We start from the raw sequence: 16,613 nt of genomic DNA on the forward strand, positions 1-16,613 counted from the left end.
TAAAATGTTTTTTATTCAATTTGATCACCTTGGCTGACCCACATGGGCCCAGAAGCAAGTTAAAGTGGATGTAAACCCGCTCTCATCATTGCTTAACTACTGCCATACAAAACTCTGGATTCAGTGGGAGGGTATCTTGTCTGGTGCTCGGTGGGCAGAGTCGTGATGTCAGTAGTCTCCCTGCCCACCTCTACTCTCCCCTCGGCTAGCCAGCATCGAAAGAACGAACCTCACGCCAGGTGAGTCTAAAGTGCGCGCACAGGAGTGGCAGAGCGCGTTCTGTGAAGAAGCAGAGCCCACTCATGGCTTCATGTCACTCCTGCGCATGTGCACATACACAGCCGTCTCCAGTGGATGATTCAAGAGGAAGGGATATGAAGTACACAGAATGCCTCTCTCACGCTCACTCATGCATGATATAAGGAAATCAGCAGTCAGTCACAGCAAGGGTGGAAGAAACGTACACCTATTTCTCTGTGTTCGTTTTTATCTTACTGAAAAAAGATAAAAGGATTGCTCAGAGCTGGATTAAATCTTTGTGGCAAGACTGGGCACAGATGAAATGACATCCTCTGCTGTACCAGGTATGACTCTCAATTTAAAAAAAAAAAAAAAAAAAAAAATTGGGGGGTTACATCCATTTAAGTTACAGGCCCTTTCAGGAATAGCTGTATTGTTTTGTTTAATAGAAGTGGGGCCCATATGCAATGTTAGTTTTTTGCTGGTCGTTATTATGCTTTTTACTTACTGTTTTGATTGCATTTAGGTATGCTCTTTGTGCCTTTTTTTCTGTGCTCTGTATTTTGTATCCATTTTTGTTTTGTAACGTATTTCTGGGTTATGTTCATTTTGTTTATTGTATAAAACCTCTTTCAAATAAAATAAAATCTGATATAAAAGAAAAAAAAAACTCACCTGCTGATTGCCCAGTGTTTGTTGGTCTATGGAGATCAGCACAAAACACAGCAGACTGTAGATACACAGACAAGCTGTACTGGTTGTACACTGCAGCACAAACAATGAAAACATGTATCAATAGGTGAAAGGGAATAACATAAAACGATGACCCAATAAAATGGATTATACTGATTACTACTAAAAAGGACAGCCCACATTTTTATTATTGATACAAAGTGTACATTTCTGTATAAGGACACTACAATGTTTCCATCCCTGTTACCGACAGGCCAGTAAATAAAAGTGGAACTTTAGTTGGAAAAAGAGGTCCTGCTAGATAACGTCAGGCTGGTCCATTTTGTAGGTATAGCTATATAAAACATTAAACATAAGTGCCTATACTGTTTAAAATCCAGTAATACACTATCTCACCCTGCTCTGCACATGCTCAGTTGCTACCCATTTTGCTCTACATTTTTATTTACTGCCGAATTTGTAGAGGCCGATCTGCTGACAACCTTAAGACAGATTTAAACCCTCTAAAACTTTACAGCCAAGGAAGCAGCTTCTGTTTGAACTGACACGGTGCTGCACATTTGATCAGTTATTACACCAGACATTTGCGGTTTCACAGTTTGTTTGAGGACAATGCAAGTTAAAGTTAGCAATCATGGTGTCGTGCCAAATAATGTCCCCCGTCGGATAGTGTCCGCTGTGTACTGCGCATGCGCAGTACACATGACAAGCAGATTCCGAAAATATCCGAAGATGAACAGCGCCTGTGCCGTGAGTCCAGGTTCAAGCTCCACCATCCAAGTGGACATAGAGTTAGAACAAAAGAGAGCCAAGCGAAGCGAGGCCATGCCCGAAGCGTGACGAGTGAAGCGAGGGCGTGCCCGAAGCATGACGAGCGAAGCGAGGCCATGCCCGAAGCGTGGCGAGCAAAGCGTGGCAAGCCCGCGAGGGGCCGTCCACTTGGATGGTGGGGCTTGCACCTCAACTCACGGCGCAGGCGCGTTCATTTTCAGAGATTTTCCGAATCTTCTTGTGCCCTGTGCTGCGCCTACGCAGTACACAGCGGACACTATTCGATAGGCGGACATTTTTGGACAGAACACCGGCATTTCAGGAATGTAACTTTTTTTTAAATCCATTAGTTTTGTTCCTCTTTGTAATTTACTGCTGATCAGGGCTCTGAGCTTTAGCAAAATGGCAGCCTCCAGCAAGAAGAAACAGAAGTAATGCTGGAGGCAATTTTCAGCACACAATCATTTTGGTAGCATAATTATTAATGTTGAGGTTGTAGGTTCCTTGCTAAAGAACATTATTTTTTATCAAGTAGTTATGGGTAAAGTTCCACTTTAAGCCTACTGAATGGGCCAATGAATTGGCTCTAAATAACGTAATAGCAGATTTGCCAAAGATAAATAAACACCGTGTGGCAATACTCACACTATGCTCACCACAACCGAGACCTTGAAGCATTTTGGTCAGATACTGGAAAACATGGAGCTGTAAAGCAGTGTTGCCCATTTTTCGGGTGGCTGGAGAAGCATCATCTGTGCCAAGTGTGTGTTGAAGGAGAGCCCAGGCCAGAAGAATAGGAGCATGATGTGGGAGGTCTCCAAAAGTAAACAAGATCTGATCCATGTCCTGTTCGGAATAGTTATAGAATGTAGTGTCAAAAAGGGAATATTATAGGCATAAAGGTTTAATCACTATACCTAACTTGCTAGGAACAACAATCATAAGAATTAAAATGCGAGTCCATAACGAGTCCAAGTAAATCCAACACTAGGGCAATCTTCTTAGTACAGCTGTAGCAGCCTCTAAATACACAAAGGACAAATACAATAGAATATAGTGTCAATGGATATTACATATGGTCAAAAGATGCAAATGGCAACTCCATAATAGGTTTCCAAGAGGCCAGAAATGAAACTGGAGCTAATGCATTGCTTAACTGCTTAGGGACTGCCCCGCGTACATATACTGCAGCAGGGCGGCCCTTTAGTGCAAAATCACATATCTGTACTTGATTTCCTCCATTGGCTCGGGTGCATGCGCGCCAGAGCTGCACTGCAGCTGTGATTGGACACAGCGGGAGCCAATCAGTGGATCCGGTGGCCGCCGGCCACCCGCGATCATTCTCTGGAGAGACAGAACGGCGGTCTGCTTATGTGAACAAGGCACACCGTTCTGTCAGCGAGGGAGCGAGAGAGAGAGAGCGCGCGCGAGAGAGAGAGGGAGCGCGAGAGAGTGCGCGAGAGAGAGCGCGCGCGAGAGAGAAAGCGAGAGAGAGAGAGAGAAAGCGAGAGAGAGAGAGAGAAAGCGAGAGAGAGAGAGAGAAAGCGAGAGAGAGAGAGAAAGCGAGAGAGAGAGAGAAAGCGAGAGAGAGAGAGAGAAAGCAAGAGAGAGAGTGAGAGCACGAGCGAGAGAGAGAGATCTGCGATTTCTGCTAATCAGGAACACAGATGTGTCTTTTCCTCAAGTCAGTCCATCCCCCACACAGTAAGAAAGAACACCCAAGGAACACACTTAACAGTTTGATTGCCCCTGATGTTAACCCCTTACCTGCCAGTGTCATTTATACAGTGACTGTGCATCTTTTCAGCAAGGATCACTGTATTGGTGTCACTGGTCCCTAAAAAGTATCACTTAGTGTCAGATTTGCCCACCGCAGTCCTGCTAAAAATATCTGATCGCCGCCATTACTAGTAAAAACAATAAAAAGACCATACATCTATCCCATAGTTTGTAGACGCTTTAACTTTTGCAAAAACAGATCGATTAATGCTTATTGGGTTTTCATTTTACCAAAAATATGTAGCAGAATACATATTGGCCTAAACTGATGAAGAAATTAGATTTTTTATTTTTCTTTATTTTTATTGAGTATAAGACATACAAACAAACAGTAAACCTGCCACAGTATTGGGACTAGACCCACGCAGGGGCCAGTGCCAGCCTGCAATTGGGCTGCTTCCATCATTAGTGACATAAAGCTGTAGCACGTCTACAAGAAAAGAACACTCAACCTAGTGCTGTATTGGCTCCTGCTCAACTGAAATATCTAAGGATCAGATGTTTCAGTCGAGACCCAAGGGACAATAATAGATATCAAATAAACCCATATCAGAGATTACAATACAAAAAAGTCACCCAAAGTATCAAAATCACATCCACCCATAGAGTGGTATTACGTACATGCTCAATTGGTCTGCTAGCCATTTGGTCCATACTCTATCGTATTTTTTGGGGCATCCTCTATTTTGGTAGGTTTCCTTATTAGTCTTCTACTAAGCCTAGAAAGCATATCTGCGTTGTTGGGGCTATATCTATTCCCACCACTTCTTGTATTACAGATAGTAGTTGTGATCAGTAGTTTTTAATTGCTGGGCAGGACCAGAAGATGTGTATAAAGTCGCCCGGATCCCCAGTACACCTCCAACACTCCGAGGACAGGGAGGTTCTCATTTTATGCAATCTATAAAGGGTAATATATGCCCAGAGTAGTATTTTGTATTGTATGAGGCGGTCTCGAAGTGAGACCAGGATTTTGAAGGGGAAGTCCCACAAGTCATCCCAATCCTCGGAGTCCAGTCCCGGGATATCTTGTGTCCATCGCTGACAGAGCTTTGACAGATCTGGAGAGGAAACTCTAAGGAGAGGTACATAGAGGACCGAAGTTGGTTTCATGGTGCATTCATATCTTGTGACCCTCTCCAGATCGGATTGCACTATTTGTGTAATATTCGGGCTTTAAACACATTAGACAGCTGCATATAGCGAAAGAAATGCAAGTGTGGAGCATTATTGTGGCATACTAGATGATTGAAGGGGGTGTATTGCTGTGCCGGTGGTGAGGTCAGATATTAGTTTAATACCACATTTGGCCCATATCTTGGGGTCTGGTAATGAGTAAAGATGGGGTAAGGTATGGATGTTCCATAGGGGGGTGTGTGGAGAGACTGCATTCCGTGGAAACTTATCAAGTCCGAGTCCTGCCTTCCAGGCCTTTAGAGTCATGTGCATGGAGGTGGTCAGGTCGTATGGAGCCTTGGGACCTCGAAGGGGTAAATGTGTTGGGGCCTCCACAGAACATCCCACCACAGCCTCCAGAACTGCCATGGGGTTGGACGCGTCCAGAACTAGCCACCAAACTGCCGTGACCAGCCAGAAAATATTTCTGGCAGTCAAGAAACGCCAAACCCCCCTGCAACACTGGACACATCAGTGTGGACAGTTTAAATCTAGGGGGGGGGTTGAGCCCCAGAGGAAGGAGGAGAACATTTGGTTAAATTGCATAAAAAATTAGCAAGGTATCTATTGTGGGGAATTACGGAATACGTAGGTAAATTTAGGTATGATGTTCATTTTAATTAAGTCAGTGCGGCCTAATAAGGATAGAGGACGGTTCTAGGTTAAGGGGGATAAAGCTGGATGCGTCCCTCGAGACGCGCACCCCCAAGTACACCAATTTGTCTACCCATTGCAGTTGGAGATCTGGCGGGGCTAGTCTTTTCACCTCAGGGTCAATAGCTAGTAACTGGGATTTTGTCCAGTTCACCCGTAAGCCTGTTAATTTGGAGAATTCAGTCAATACTTGCAGCGCTCCTCTAAGGAAGGAGTCTGCATCGTTCAGAAAAAGTAGGAGGTCATCCACATATAGAGCTACCCTCTCTTCCAGCCATGCTATTTTTAGTCCTTTTATGTGGGGCAAAACCTGCAGTGCCTCCGCCACCGGTTCCATAGCAATTGTGAATAGTGCCGGAGAGAGAGGGCCTGCCTGGTACCCCTGGACCGTGGGAAGGGGGGAGAGACATCACCCCCCCCCCCTGCCTGATGGTAGCCTTCGGAGATTTGTATATAGTTTGCAGCCACGCAATAAAAACCAAATCCCATCCTCCGCAGTGTTTCCCATAAAAAATGGCCATTCGATCGAATCAAACACCTTTTCGATATCGAAGGAGGCAACCGCTCTAGTGCCAACATTGTCATGTATGGCATGCAAGTTGGTGAACAGTCTGTGGAGGTTAACATCCATTGATTTATGGGCCATGAATCCAGTCTGGTCCAGGTCTATAATGGAGGGCAGAAGTAGGTTGAGTCTAACAGTAATTAATTTAGATAATATTTTGAAATCAATGTAGAACAGTGCTATGGGCCTGTATGAGGCACACTGTTTGGGATCTTTATTTGGCTTTAAGGATTAGAATAATGTGTGTGTCTGCCATGGAGGGTGGGAGCGCACCCCCCCAGACATTTGGTATACAGGTCTGCCAACAGGGGGGGGGGGGGGGGGGGGGGGTAAGAGATTCTCACGAGACCAGTAGAATTCGTCAGGTAGACCATCAGGGCCCGGGGCTCTCCCAGTTGCCAATGAGTTAATGATAGCATGTACTTCCTCTGCAGTGATAGCCCTGACCAGATGTGACCTCTCCCCGAGAGCCACCCCAGAGCCAGGGGGTCTAGGAGAGGTGCCATCTCGCCAGGAGTCATATCCTGAGGGACTGTGGTACCGTATAGTGCCTGATAGAAGGTCTGAAACTCCTTTAGGATAACCTCTTGGGATGTAATAGATTCACCTGTAGGGGAGACCAGTTCGGGGATCAGAGTCATAGGGATGTCGTGATGAGGCATCATTGCTAGCAGTCTACCATTTCTATCACGCTGCTCAAAGAATCTTTGGTGTGGAATAACTCTAAACGTGTGACCTCAGTGAGATGGAGTTGGAGATCTCTTTTTTGTGGACTGCAGCCATTCGAAATTGGAGACCGAGGGGACAGACCCATAAGTGACTGATGCCCATAAGTGACTGATGCCTCCTCAATCTCCCCCTCCAACCATGTTGTGCTGGCTTGTTGATTTACCTTCACCGCCTTAATTGCTGACATATAGTGTCCTCTAGTGAACGCCTTGAAGGCGCCCCAGACTGTAGGAGGAGAGGATGAACCCGCATTATGTTCTCAAAATTCACGTAATGTTTGTGGGGTCTGACCTGATATCTCGTCATGGGAGATCCAGTGGGCCCCAAGGTGCCACATGGAGCCACTGCGTTTTTCTTGGGTCCGCATAGTGATCTTGAGGGGGAGTGATTAGAAAGTCCACTAGGTAGCTAGGTTGCCTCCACTATGTCAGTTAACATAAGTTGATTTGCGAACGCGTAATCAATTCTGGAGGAGGTTTTATATGAGGTATAAAAACATGAGTAAGCTTTAGTCTGGGAATGTAACCACCTCCACACCTCAGTAACCCCTGATGAGTGTATCCACCCCTGCAGGTCCCCCGTAGAGGACTGTGATGGTGTGGGCCTGTTCAGATCAGGGGAGAGGGTGTTGTTGAAGTCTCCTAGGATTAACAATTTAGCTGGACAGTATGGGGTAATCCTCTCCAAAATAGTGTACAGCACTTCCGGTTTGAAAGGTGGTGGGATATAAACTCCTACTATAATATACATCATGGGGGTCTGTATGGACCGCCTCAACTTTACACGAGTAGGATTTATCAGTATTGAGACCCCCCTGGCATATGAGGAATATGTGGCATGAAAAGTTTTCTGAACCCAGGGCTTTTTCAAGGCCATCAGTTTGCCATCCATCAAGTGGGTCTCCTGTAGGATCAGTACCTGCGGGTTGTGCGTCTTGACATACTGGAACATCAGTGCCCTTTTAAATTTGTTGAGGCATCTGACATTCCAGGATATCACAGACATTGTTCCATGATCACGTGACGCCATGATCCCAGGGCAGAATTGCTAACTTCAGGGTGAATGAGTCTCAACTGAGTCCCACTTGATGAGTGTTTTTAGAGCAAGGGCCAACCGCACATACCATACAGAAAACATAGAAAACAGTACAATTTCCCAAGCACTGTGTGAGAAATTCGATTTTTAAAAATTTTTTATTGAATGTGTTTTATAGCAAAAAGTCAAAAATATTGGGGTGTTTTTTCAAAATTGTCGGTATTTTTTTATAGTGCAAAAACTAAAAACCGCAGAGATGATCAAATATCACCCAAAAAAAAAAGGTCTATTTGTGGGGGAAAAAGGACATCAATTTTATTTGGGTACATTGACACACGACCGCGCAATTGTCAGTTAAAGTAACGCAGTGCTGTATCACAAAAAATGGCCTGGTCAGGAAGGGGGAAACGTTCCAGAGCTAAAGTGGTTAAAACACTCCCCACTATCCACCTTGATAGTCCCAGCCAGTGCAACTTCTAGCTCTTGATAAGCTGCACCTCAAATTTTCCCCTTAAAAGTTGTTGGCTCCAAAAATATCTATGGGAAATGGCTTAAAGAGAAGGGAAAAAAGGCACAGGCTTCTATTATTTAAGCACAACTTTTTTTTATTTTTTATTAATTTACATAAAACAAACATCCAAATGGGAAAAAGACTTGGGGCCCTTAACAAGGGAACAGTGGGAGGAAGCAGTTCAATCTATTCCTAACTGCTCTCTAAATATATCTCAGAAAGTGTCTCAGCTGTATATTATACTTAGAGTACACTATACCCCAGTAAAGCTTCATAGGATGGGTAAAATGGCAGACCCCTTGTGTGGTAGGTACAGACGGGATCCGGACGCTCTCATACATCTCCTCTGGCGTTGCTCAAAACTCCATCAGTATTGGAGCGGAGTTCTCTCAACACTCAATCGGGTGTTTCAGACAACTGTACCTCTGTACCCAATATGTTGCGTGTTGGGCATCCTGGGGGGGGTTTGGGCAATCCCGGAGTAGATGGTTAGTGTTACCTTCTCTTGGGCCTTGTTTGAGGCCAGAAAGGTTATAGATAGACAGACAGACATAGGGGGAACCCGGCAAGTTTGAAAGGCTTTGGGCTCCTCGGCTTTATAGGCCCTAGGAAACTTTTCATCCCAAGAATTCTTCAATGTCCCACACAATGATTGTGTTTAGTAAATATGCTCAGCTGGTTGCAAGATTTGACTGCTAAGAGGCTTAGACTTGTTGGCTATATGAAAGGAACAAATTGTACTATTGTAGGCAAATGTTTTATGTGATTTGTACAAATGCACGTCAGATTTTGAAATGTATGTGCGCTGGAAGTTGTTTTCTTTTCATTTTTTTTTTTTAATCAGAAAATAAACACCTTACATAAAACAATCTTTCCCAACCAAAATTACATCCACTTTCTGTAATTTCCCAAAATGTACCCCGATATGCCATGTTAATATTTGTGATGTGTATTTGACAAACACATTTGTGATCTTGTGACAACTCTGCTCTGTGGAAAAAAAAATACACCTTAAATACACCAATCATTGTGAAGGGATTTACCTTGCAAATCTGAGGTTCATTGCTGAGTGGGTGTTCAATGTTGTCTTTTAAAGCACACTCCTGTAAAGAGTCCATGTCAATTCCTTCCAGTAGAATAAGAACTTCAAAGTACCTTTAAGTGAAGGAAAACATATTTCAAGGTGGTGAAGACAATCACTAGTGTCAACTATATTTAGCAAACATCAAACAAAATATATACAAAACGAGAGTTTCTTTATTTTAGTGAGGACTTAAAAAAAAAAAAAGCTTCACGATCGTATTTCCATTCTCAAGGATATACCATTGCTTTTTTGCTGTACAAAGACTGAAAGTTACACACAAAACGCACACATACAGTGAGTATAGAAAATAATCACCACCCCCTTTAAATGATCACATTTTGTTGCTTTGCAACCTCAAAAAGGAAGACAGAAAGTTTTTGTTTTAACCAGTTGTATTTACTTGGTGCGACTTACAGATCCAAGTGAAAGCTATAGACCCAACATGTCAGAAAAAGAATCAGTGACCCTGTGTTTGCTCCTGTTCCCGGCTCTGCAGGAATGATTCTTTGGTGCTGAGGGTTCCAGATCCCCCGCTGACATACCTGCTCTGTTTTGAGTCCTGCCGAGATGGTGGTTACCTGTAAAAACAAGGAGGGAACCGAGCGGCCCAGAATCCGAATCCCGAGGACACAGTGAGCAAGCCGCCCAAAACCATTAAAATGGCTACTGGTGACCAACCCAGGGATATGAGGTACTATGCCCAGAAGCTCTCTGGGCTGGCAGATTTGGCTAATACAGCAGAGCTGGAGGCTTTGGCTGAGGGGAAGACAGTGCAGGAAGAGGTGGAGAGGAACCTAACAGAGGCAGCCATTTCAACACAGTCAGAGACACACACTTATGAGACTGAGGCTGAGGAGATAGAGGGAGAAGAGGAGACTGAACAGCCGACCCTGGCTGCTATATTGCGGGCAGTTAATAAATGCACTGCTTCAGACAACATTTTACAAGATCATTTTGGCAGCCTGAAAGAGGAAGTGACCCTCATCAGACAAGACCTACAAAAAAAATAAAAAAATCAGGGAAAGAACAACTGCAGCTGAAAGAAAGATCAGTGACTTAAGAGGACAAACTCCCTCTTCTAGTCAGGGAAACACAAGCTAACACCAGGCTGATTAAACAGTTGATATGCAAGCTGACGACCTCTAAAGGTGCAACAATGTGCGCATCGTGGGTATCCCTGAAAAAGTGGAGGGTAGAGACCCCACAGACTTTGTAGAGCAGTGGCTAATTGAGATATTTGGGAAGAAGGCCTTTACCATGTTGTATGCAATTGAAAGCGCACATAGAGTCCGCCCTTGCGTCCCATTCCAACTGGCCATCCACCAAGACCAATGTTGGCTTGGCTTCTATACTACAAAGATAGGGGGATTATTTTGCAACTGGCCTGGGAAAAGCGAAACATCCAGTTTAATGAAGTGCGGATCTCCTACCTTGACTTTTCTTCGGATGTGCAGAAACACAGGGCCTGCTTTACTGAAGTCAAAAGGCGTCTACAACAATTTCAGGCCCCATACGCTATGCTTTACCCTGCCAGGCTCCATATCACAGCACGAGGGCAAACACATTTCTTTGAAAATGCATCAGATGCATTGGCATGGTTGGATGTAAACGAGAATGCTTTCCATCAGGCATGGAGGCTGGCGGCGGAGGATGACTGAGCCCATTCTATGCACCTTGGAGTTCCACATGAGGCTTATTGGGCCTCATCACACTGTGCTAATTCTCTGCCTACGCAATGAGACAGGAACATAAATACCTTTTGTTCAAAAAGAGCATTTTCTACAAAAGTTTTCTACCTAGTGATTTTTTTTTTTAACTCTTCATTATGGTTGCAATTGGGTCCCTGTTGGATCCTACTCAGCATATGAAGAGGAGGACCAGTTGTCCTACCAAAGTTTGGGACGTGCCCGGAACTGTAACAGGTACTGATCGCTGGGATCTCGGGACCGGGCTGGGGGCCAGTTAACGGCACCCCCTGACGATTGGTCTGCCTTTTGGGCACAATCCATGGGCTGAACTACCCAAGTTTGTAGTGGCGTGCCACAATTATGTTTTGTTCATTATATTTCATTTCTTTAGAGGTTTACCTCCTTTACAGGACAATTATCCAGAGTTAAAATTTGCGACTGGGCATCTACATGATAATTTGCTGTGGGACATTGTGCTTATTACTTGCCTTTCTATGTTTACACAAATGGATCCAAGATAGCCATGGTTTCGGTGATATCATGTAATTTAGAGGGATACATGACTCCCTGAAGCGCACCATGGTATTTATCTCCCTACGCAAATGCTCACCTGCTCATTGTAAGAGACCCACCTGACTCCTGATTCAACTTCTTACTTGAAACTGTCATGGGTGGGATGGTCCTATCATTCCACTCACACCTTGAGGGGTATGAGTGTACTGATACACAACTTTTTAGATTATCAGGAAATAGAGTGTGTGCTGGATGCAGAGGGGAGATATGTAATACTGCTATGCCGTATATTTGCCTTGTAATGTATTCTTTAATTTTATTTGTTCCGTTTCCATACAATCACCAGGTGCTCCAGGTAGTACTAGAATATCAGTTGTGCCACCAGGATATTCCTCTATACATTATGGGAGATTTTAACTGTTAGATAAACATCCCCCCAGTGAGCTCAGTACGTGGCTCTCGATGTACGCCCTTGAAAAATGTATTGAGGAAGTGGGCTGGACTGATCTCTGGCGCGATAAACACCCAAGGAAAAAAACAATTCTACTTCTCTAAACCATACATGTCCCCATCCCGAATAAATCTTAGTATTTGCTCAGCTGAAGCTTCCCAGTACGTATCAGAGATTAACTATGATATACACAGCATCTCTGATCACTCGCCTGTAATTACTATACTGGAGGTGAGATCAATCTCGACTATGTCCAGGCCCCCTTGGAAACTGAACACCTTCTGGCTTAACTTATTTTCATCGCATGCACAGATAGTAACCAACTATCTTGGGGAATTCTGGCAAGTACATGGAGGTCATTCTATGATGGAGAGTGTGTGGGAGACCTTTAAGGCCTCTTCTTTCTAGGTACGTTTATCAGGGCGATCACATGATTAAGCAGGCCACATGTGCCCAAATAGAGGGTTTGGAGCGATTGGTGAGTGAGCTGGGGGCTAAATTTATCTCTGATCCTACAGAGGAATGCAAAGATTCATGGCTATCGACTAGTGAGGCTCTTTGTCGTCTTGCTACCTCGGCAGCAGAGTGGAAACGCTTCTTTAATAAACTGGCAAACTATGAAGAGGGAGAACAGACAGGTCGATGCTAGCCAAAATTGCCCATTCGCAGCAGAAATCACCCTCCATTAGTGCAATAAGAAATTAGGCGGGAGCAGTGACCAATGCACCTGACCTCATTATGTTAGAGTTTATCTCCTACTACTACTGAGCGGCTTGTACAGTTATTCACACACTAATAAACGAGATATGAAAAGCTGCATATATTTTAAAATGCATACAGCGGTGGGCACTTAATAGATTATAATTGCATTTATCACCAGTCTCCCCACACAGGTATAATTTAGCAGCAGTATGTAGAGTACACGTATGTTTGTACTCTACATACACTGGCTCCTACACGTGCTCTGTGATGACATTTACCTGCCCCCCCTTGTTTGCACATTCCACTGTGTTAACCCCTAGTGTGCTGGAAGGTACAAACGAGGGGGGGCGAGTAAATCATCACAGAGACAGTACAGGGAACTTCACAGGGCTGTTTGTCAGTTGTGGATTTGGATACTAATCCCTCCTGACCTCCCAGCAGCCGGGTGTGTGTGAATTCCTGTACCCTGTAGTGCACCAGATTAGTGCACTTAGTTAATCGGAGTTCCACCCGTTTTTTAGTTTATTAAAAGTCAGCAGCTACAAAGTGTAGCTGCTGATTTTTAATAATCTCATTCACCTGTCCCACGGTCCATCGATGTGGCAGCACGGAGCATCGCTCCTCTCCCCCTCCTCTCCTCAGCGCCATCATCTACTGTGGGCAGTGACACCCACCCGTGACAGCTTACGGCCGGGCGCGCACTGCGCTCTGCCATTGGCCAGATAATGGTCCCAGAAGATCGCTGGCAGAGAGGGGCCTAGTATTTTTTTTTTTTGTTTATTAAAAGTCAGCAGCTACAAAAAAAGTGTATCTTCTGACTTTTAAAAAAGACACTCACCTGTCCCACAATCCAGCAATGTGGCCACCCGAACCCTCCATTCTCTCCCCTGCCTGTCCACGGTGCTGGCAATACTACTGTGGGCATCCAGGTGTGACATCTTGCAGCTTCACAGCCAGGTGCGCATGTCTCACTGCGCTGTCCTGCACAGCCGGCAATCTTCTGGGACCTGTGATGTGTCCCAGAAGATTGCAGAGAGGAAGGGCCGCCTAGGTGGCCCAAGCGGAAGTGGGAGCATGTCAGTAATCGTGATGCATCATGGTGCATCGCGGAATAGAATCAAATTGAACCGTTGACCAGATAATCATAATCAAATCGAATTGTGAGACCAGTGAAGATGCGCACCCCTACCGGTCATATGTGCTCCCCGGAGCATTAAAGCTCACTGACCAGCTCTGGAGCTGAGGTACGTCGTGGCTGACCCAGCACGGAGCTCGATGGCCAGGCTGGGGAGACTATAAGGATAAGGGTATCCAGCCTGTCATCCAGCCGGCTGTTGATAGCAGATCACAGGATCTATCATCTTGCACAAAAAGCAAAGCTTCTGCAGAAGAAAAAAAAAAAAACACGGACCGATGGGACTGCAGGGTTCCTAGGTCCTTCTCCTTCACTATGCAAAATAAAACTGATGACTGCATGGCAGGCTGAGGGGTTGTTACCTAAGGGACCGTCCCTTGGGCGAAACTGCAAAGCTCTGTGTTTTACATAGCATGTAATGCCTAGTATTCTCCTAAAGGTGGCGAAAAAACCCAATGGCTAAGAGAGAAGCTGTGTCAGTCAGTGAATATAAGAGAAATGTAAAATAATGCATTTGGGTGTCACAAAATATGAATGCAATCTATACACCGGGGGGGGGGGGGGGGGGAGAACCTCTGGGGGAATATAGGATGGAAAAGAACCTGGGGGTCCTAGTAGATGTTAGGCTCAGCAATGGCATGCAAGCTGCTGCTAACAAAGCAAACAGAATATTGGCATGCATTAAAAAGGGGATTAATTCCACAGATAAAACGATAATTCTCCGCTCTACAAGACTCTGGTCCGGCCGCAGCTAGCGTATGCGGTCCATTTCTGGGCACCAGTCCTCAGGGAGGATGTACTGGAAATGGAGCGAGTACAGAGAAGGGTAACAAAGCCAATAAAGGGTCTGGAGGAAAGGTTGAACTTATTCTCTCTGGAATACCGTACTGGTGACCCCACAATAGGGATAAAACTTTTTTGCAGAAGGGAGTTTAACAAGACTTGTGGCCACTCATTAAAATTTGAATAAGAGAGGTTTAACCTTAAACTACGTAGAGGGTTCTTTACTGTAAGAGCAGCAAGGATGCGGAATTCCCTTCCACATTTGGTGGTCTCAGCGGGGGGCATCAATAGTTTCAAGAAACGATTAGATAAGCACCTGAACGACCACAACATACAGGGATATACAAGGTAGTACCGATATATAATCACTCACACCTGTAAATATTTTTAAAGCATTGTCTATGGAGATTTTTAAGTACCGTAGTTTGCGGCCACTCCACGAGCGTGCACAATTTTAAAATATGACATGTTAGGTATCTATTTACTCAGCGCAACATCTTCTATAACCCTTTCATGACTAAGCCTATTTTTGACATTTGGTGTTTACAAGTTAAAATCCATATTTTTTGCTAGAAAATTACTTGGAACCCCCAAACATTATACATATTTTTTTTACCAGAGACTCTAGAGAATAAAACAGCGATTGTTGCAATATTTTATGTCACACGGTATTTACGTAGCGGTGTTTTAAACGCAACTTTTTGGGAAAAGGGACACTTTCATGAATTAAAAAAAAGGAGACAGTAAAATTAGCCCAATTCTTTTGCATAATGTGAAAGATAATGTTACGCCGAGTAAATAGATACCAAACATGTCACACTTTATAATTGTACGCACTCGTGGAATGACGACAAAACTACGGTACCTAAAAATCTCAATAGGTGACGCTTTCAATTTTTTTCCGGTTACCAGGTTAGAGTTACAGAGGAGGTCTAGTGCTAGAATTATTGCGCTCGCTCTGACGATCGCGGCGATACCTCACATGTGTGGTTTGAACACGTTTACATATGCGGACGTGACTTCCGTATGCATTTTCTTTGCTGCGCGAGCTCGCGACGGGGGGGGGGGGGGCTTTAAAAAAAAAAAAATTCTTATTTTAAAATGAATAAATTGTTGATTTTTTTGGTTTGTTTTTTAAATTTGACCACTTTTATTGCTGTCACAAGGAATGTAAACATCCCTTGTGACAGTAATAGGTGGTGACAGGTACTCTTTATGGAGGGATCGGGGTACACTTCAAAGTATTCAGATCGCCGTTTTCGGCGATTCTGAATACTGCATATACTTTTAAATCCGGCGCCATTGGCAGCCAAGTAAACTGGAAGTGACGTCATGATGTCGCTTCCGTGTTTACAATTAGCAGACTAGAATGAAGCCACTTACAGCTTCATTCCAGTCCCTCCCTAGCCGCCAGAGGCATCGGATGTGTGATCGGTGCTCCCGGGAGCCCCGGTAAGAAAGAGCGACGGGGGGGGGGGGGGGGACGTCCCCTCCCGCTCCTCCGGCGTAACAGCTGAGCGGCTTTTAGCCGCATCGGTTGTTATAGCTGGAAACCCAATCGCCCACTCTCTCACTCTGAAAAACGGGCATCATCCCGGGATAGCCCCCGAAAGCCGGAGTACGCACATCTGCGTATGCTCGGCGGCAAGGGGATAATATTATACAAACAATTGGGTTATATATTGTGTTTTGTTTTTTTAAATTCATTTAAAAAAAATTTCACTTGAAAAACAGCTGTGCAAATACCGTATGACATAAAAAATTTCAATGATCGCCATTTCCTAGGGTCTCTGCTAAAAAAAATATAAATATACAATGTTTGGGGGTCATGAGCAGTTTTCTCGCAAAAAATACTGATTTAAACTGGTCTTCAAGTGGTTAAGTATAAAGTATTGTCAAAGGCTCCTTACAGATATACAGAATACATGGGAGAGATGTCTGATGCAAAAAAAAAAAAAACACAAACATCATCCTAGTGTGTTAATATTTTAGGAAAACTTGTTTATATACAGTGGTGATGGAAAGTATTCAGACCCTCTTACATTTTTCACTCTTTGTTATATTGCAGCCATTTGCTAAAATCATTTAAGTTCATTTTTTCCTC

The 16,613-nt window shown here is 44.3% G+C and overlaps 1 protein-coding gene across 4 annotated transcripts in view; it reads right to left on the bottom strand.

Annotated features, from left to right (window-relative positions):
• NUP188 (nucleoporin 188) overlaps positions 1–16,613 on the bottom strand; it is a 169,668-nt gene that overhangs the window by 93,206 nt on the left and 59,849 nt on the right. For all 4 annotated transcript variants that reach the window (XM_077478559.1, XM_077478556.1, XM_077478566.1 and 1 more), the window contains exons 10-12: positions 9,197–9,308; positions 2,350–2,550; positions 916–1,005 (exon numbers count right to left, since the gene is read on the bottom strand). In XM_077478559.1, the coding sequence (XP_077334685.1) occupies positions 916–1,005; positions 2,350–2,550; positions 9,197–9,308 (403 nt within the window). The remainder of the gene's footprint in view (positions 1–915; positions 1,006–2,349; positions 2,551–9,196; positions 9,309–16,613) is intronic.

Source organism: Lithobates pipiens, unplaced genomic scaffold (genome assembly GCF_037356315.1).
Source record: "Lithobates pipiens isolate NorthernLeopardFrog02 unplaced genomic scaffold, aLitPip1_a1.2 Scaffold_1, whole genome shotgun sequence".
NCBI lineage: Eukaryota > Metazoa > Chordata > Amphibia > Anura > Ranidae > Lithobates > Lithobates pipiens.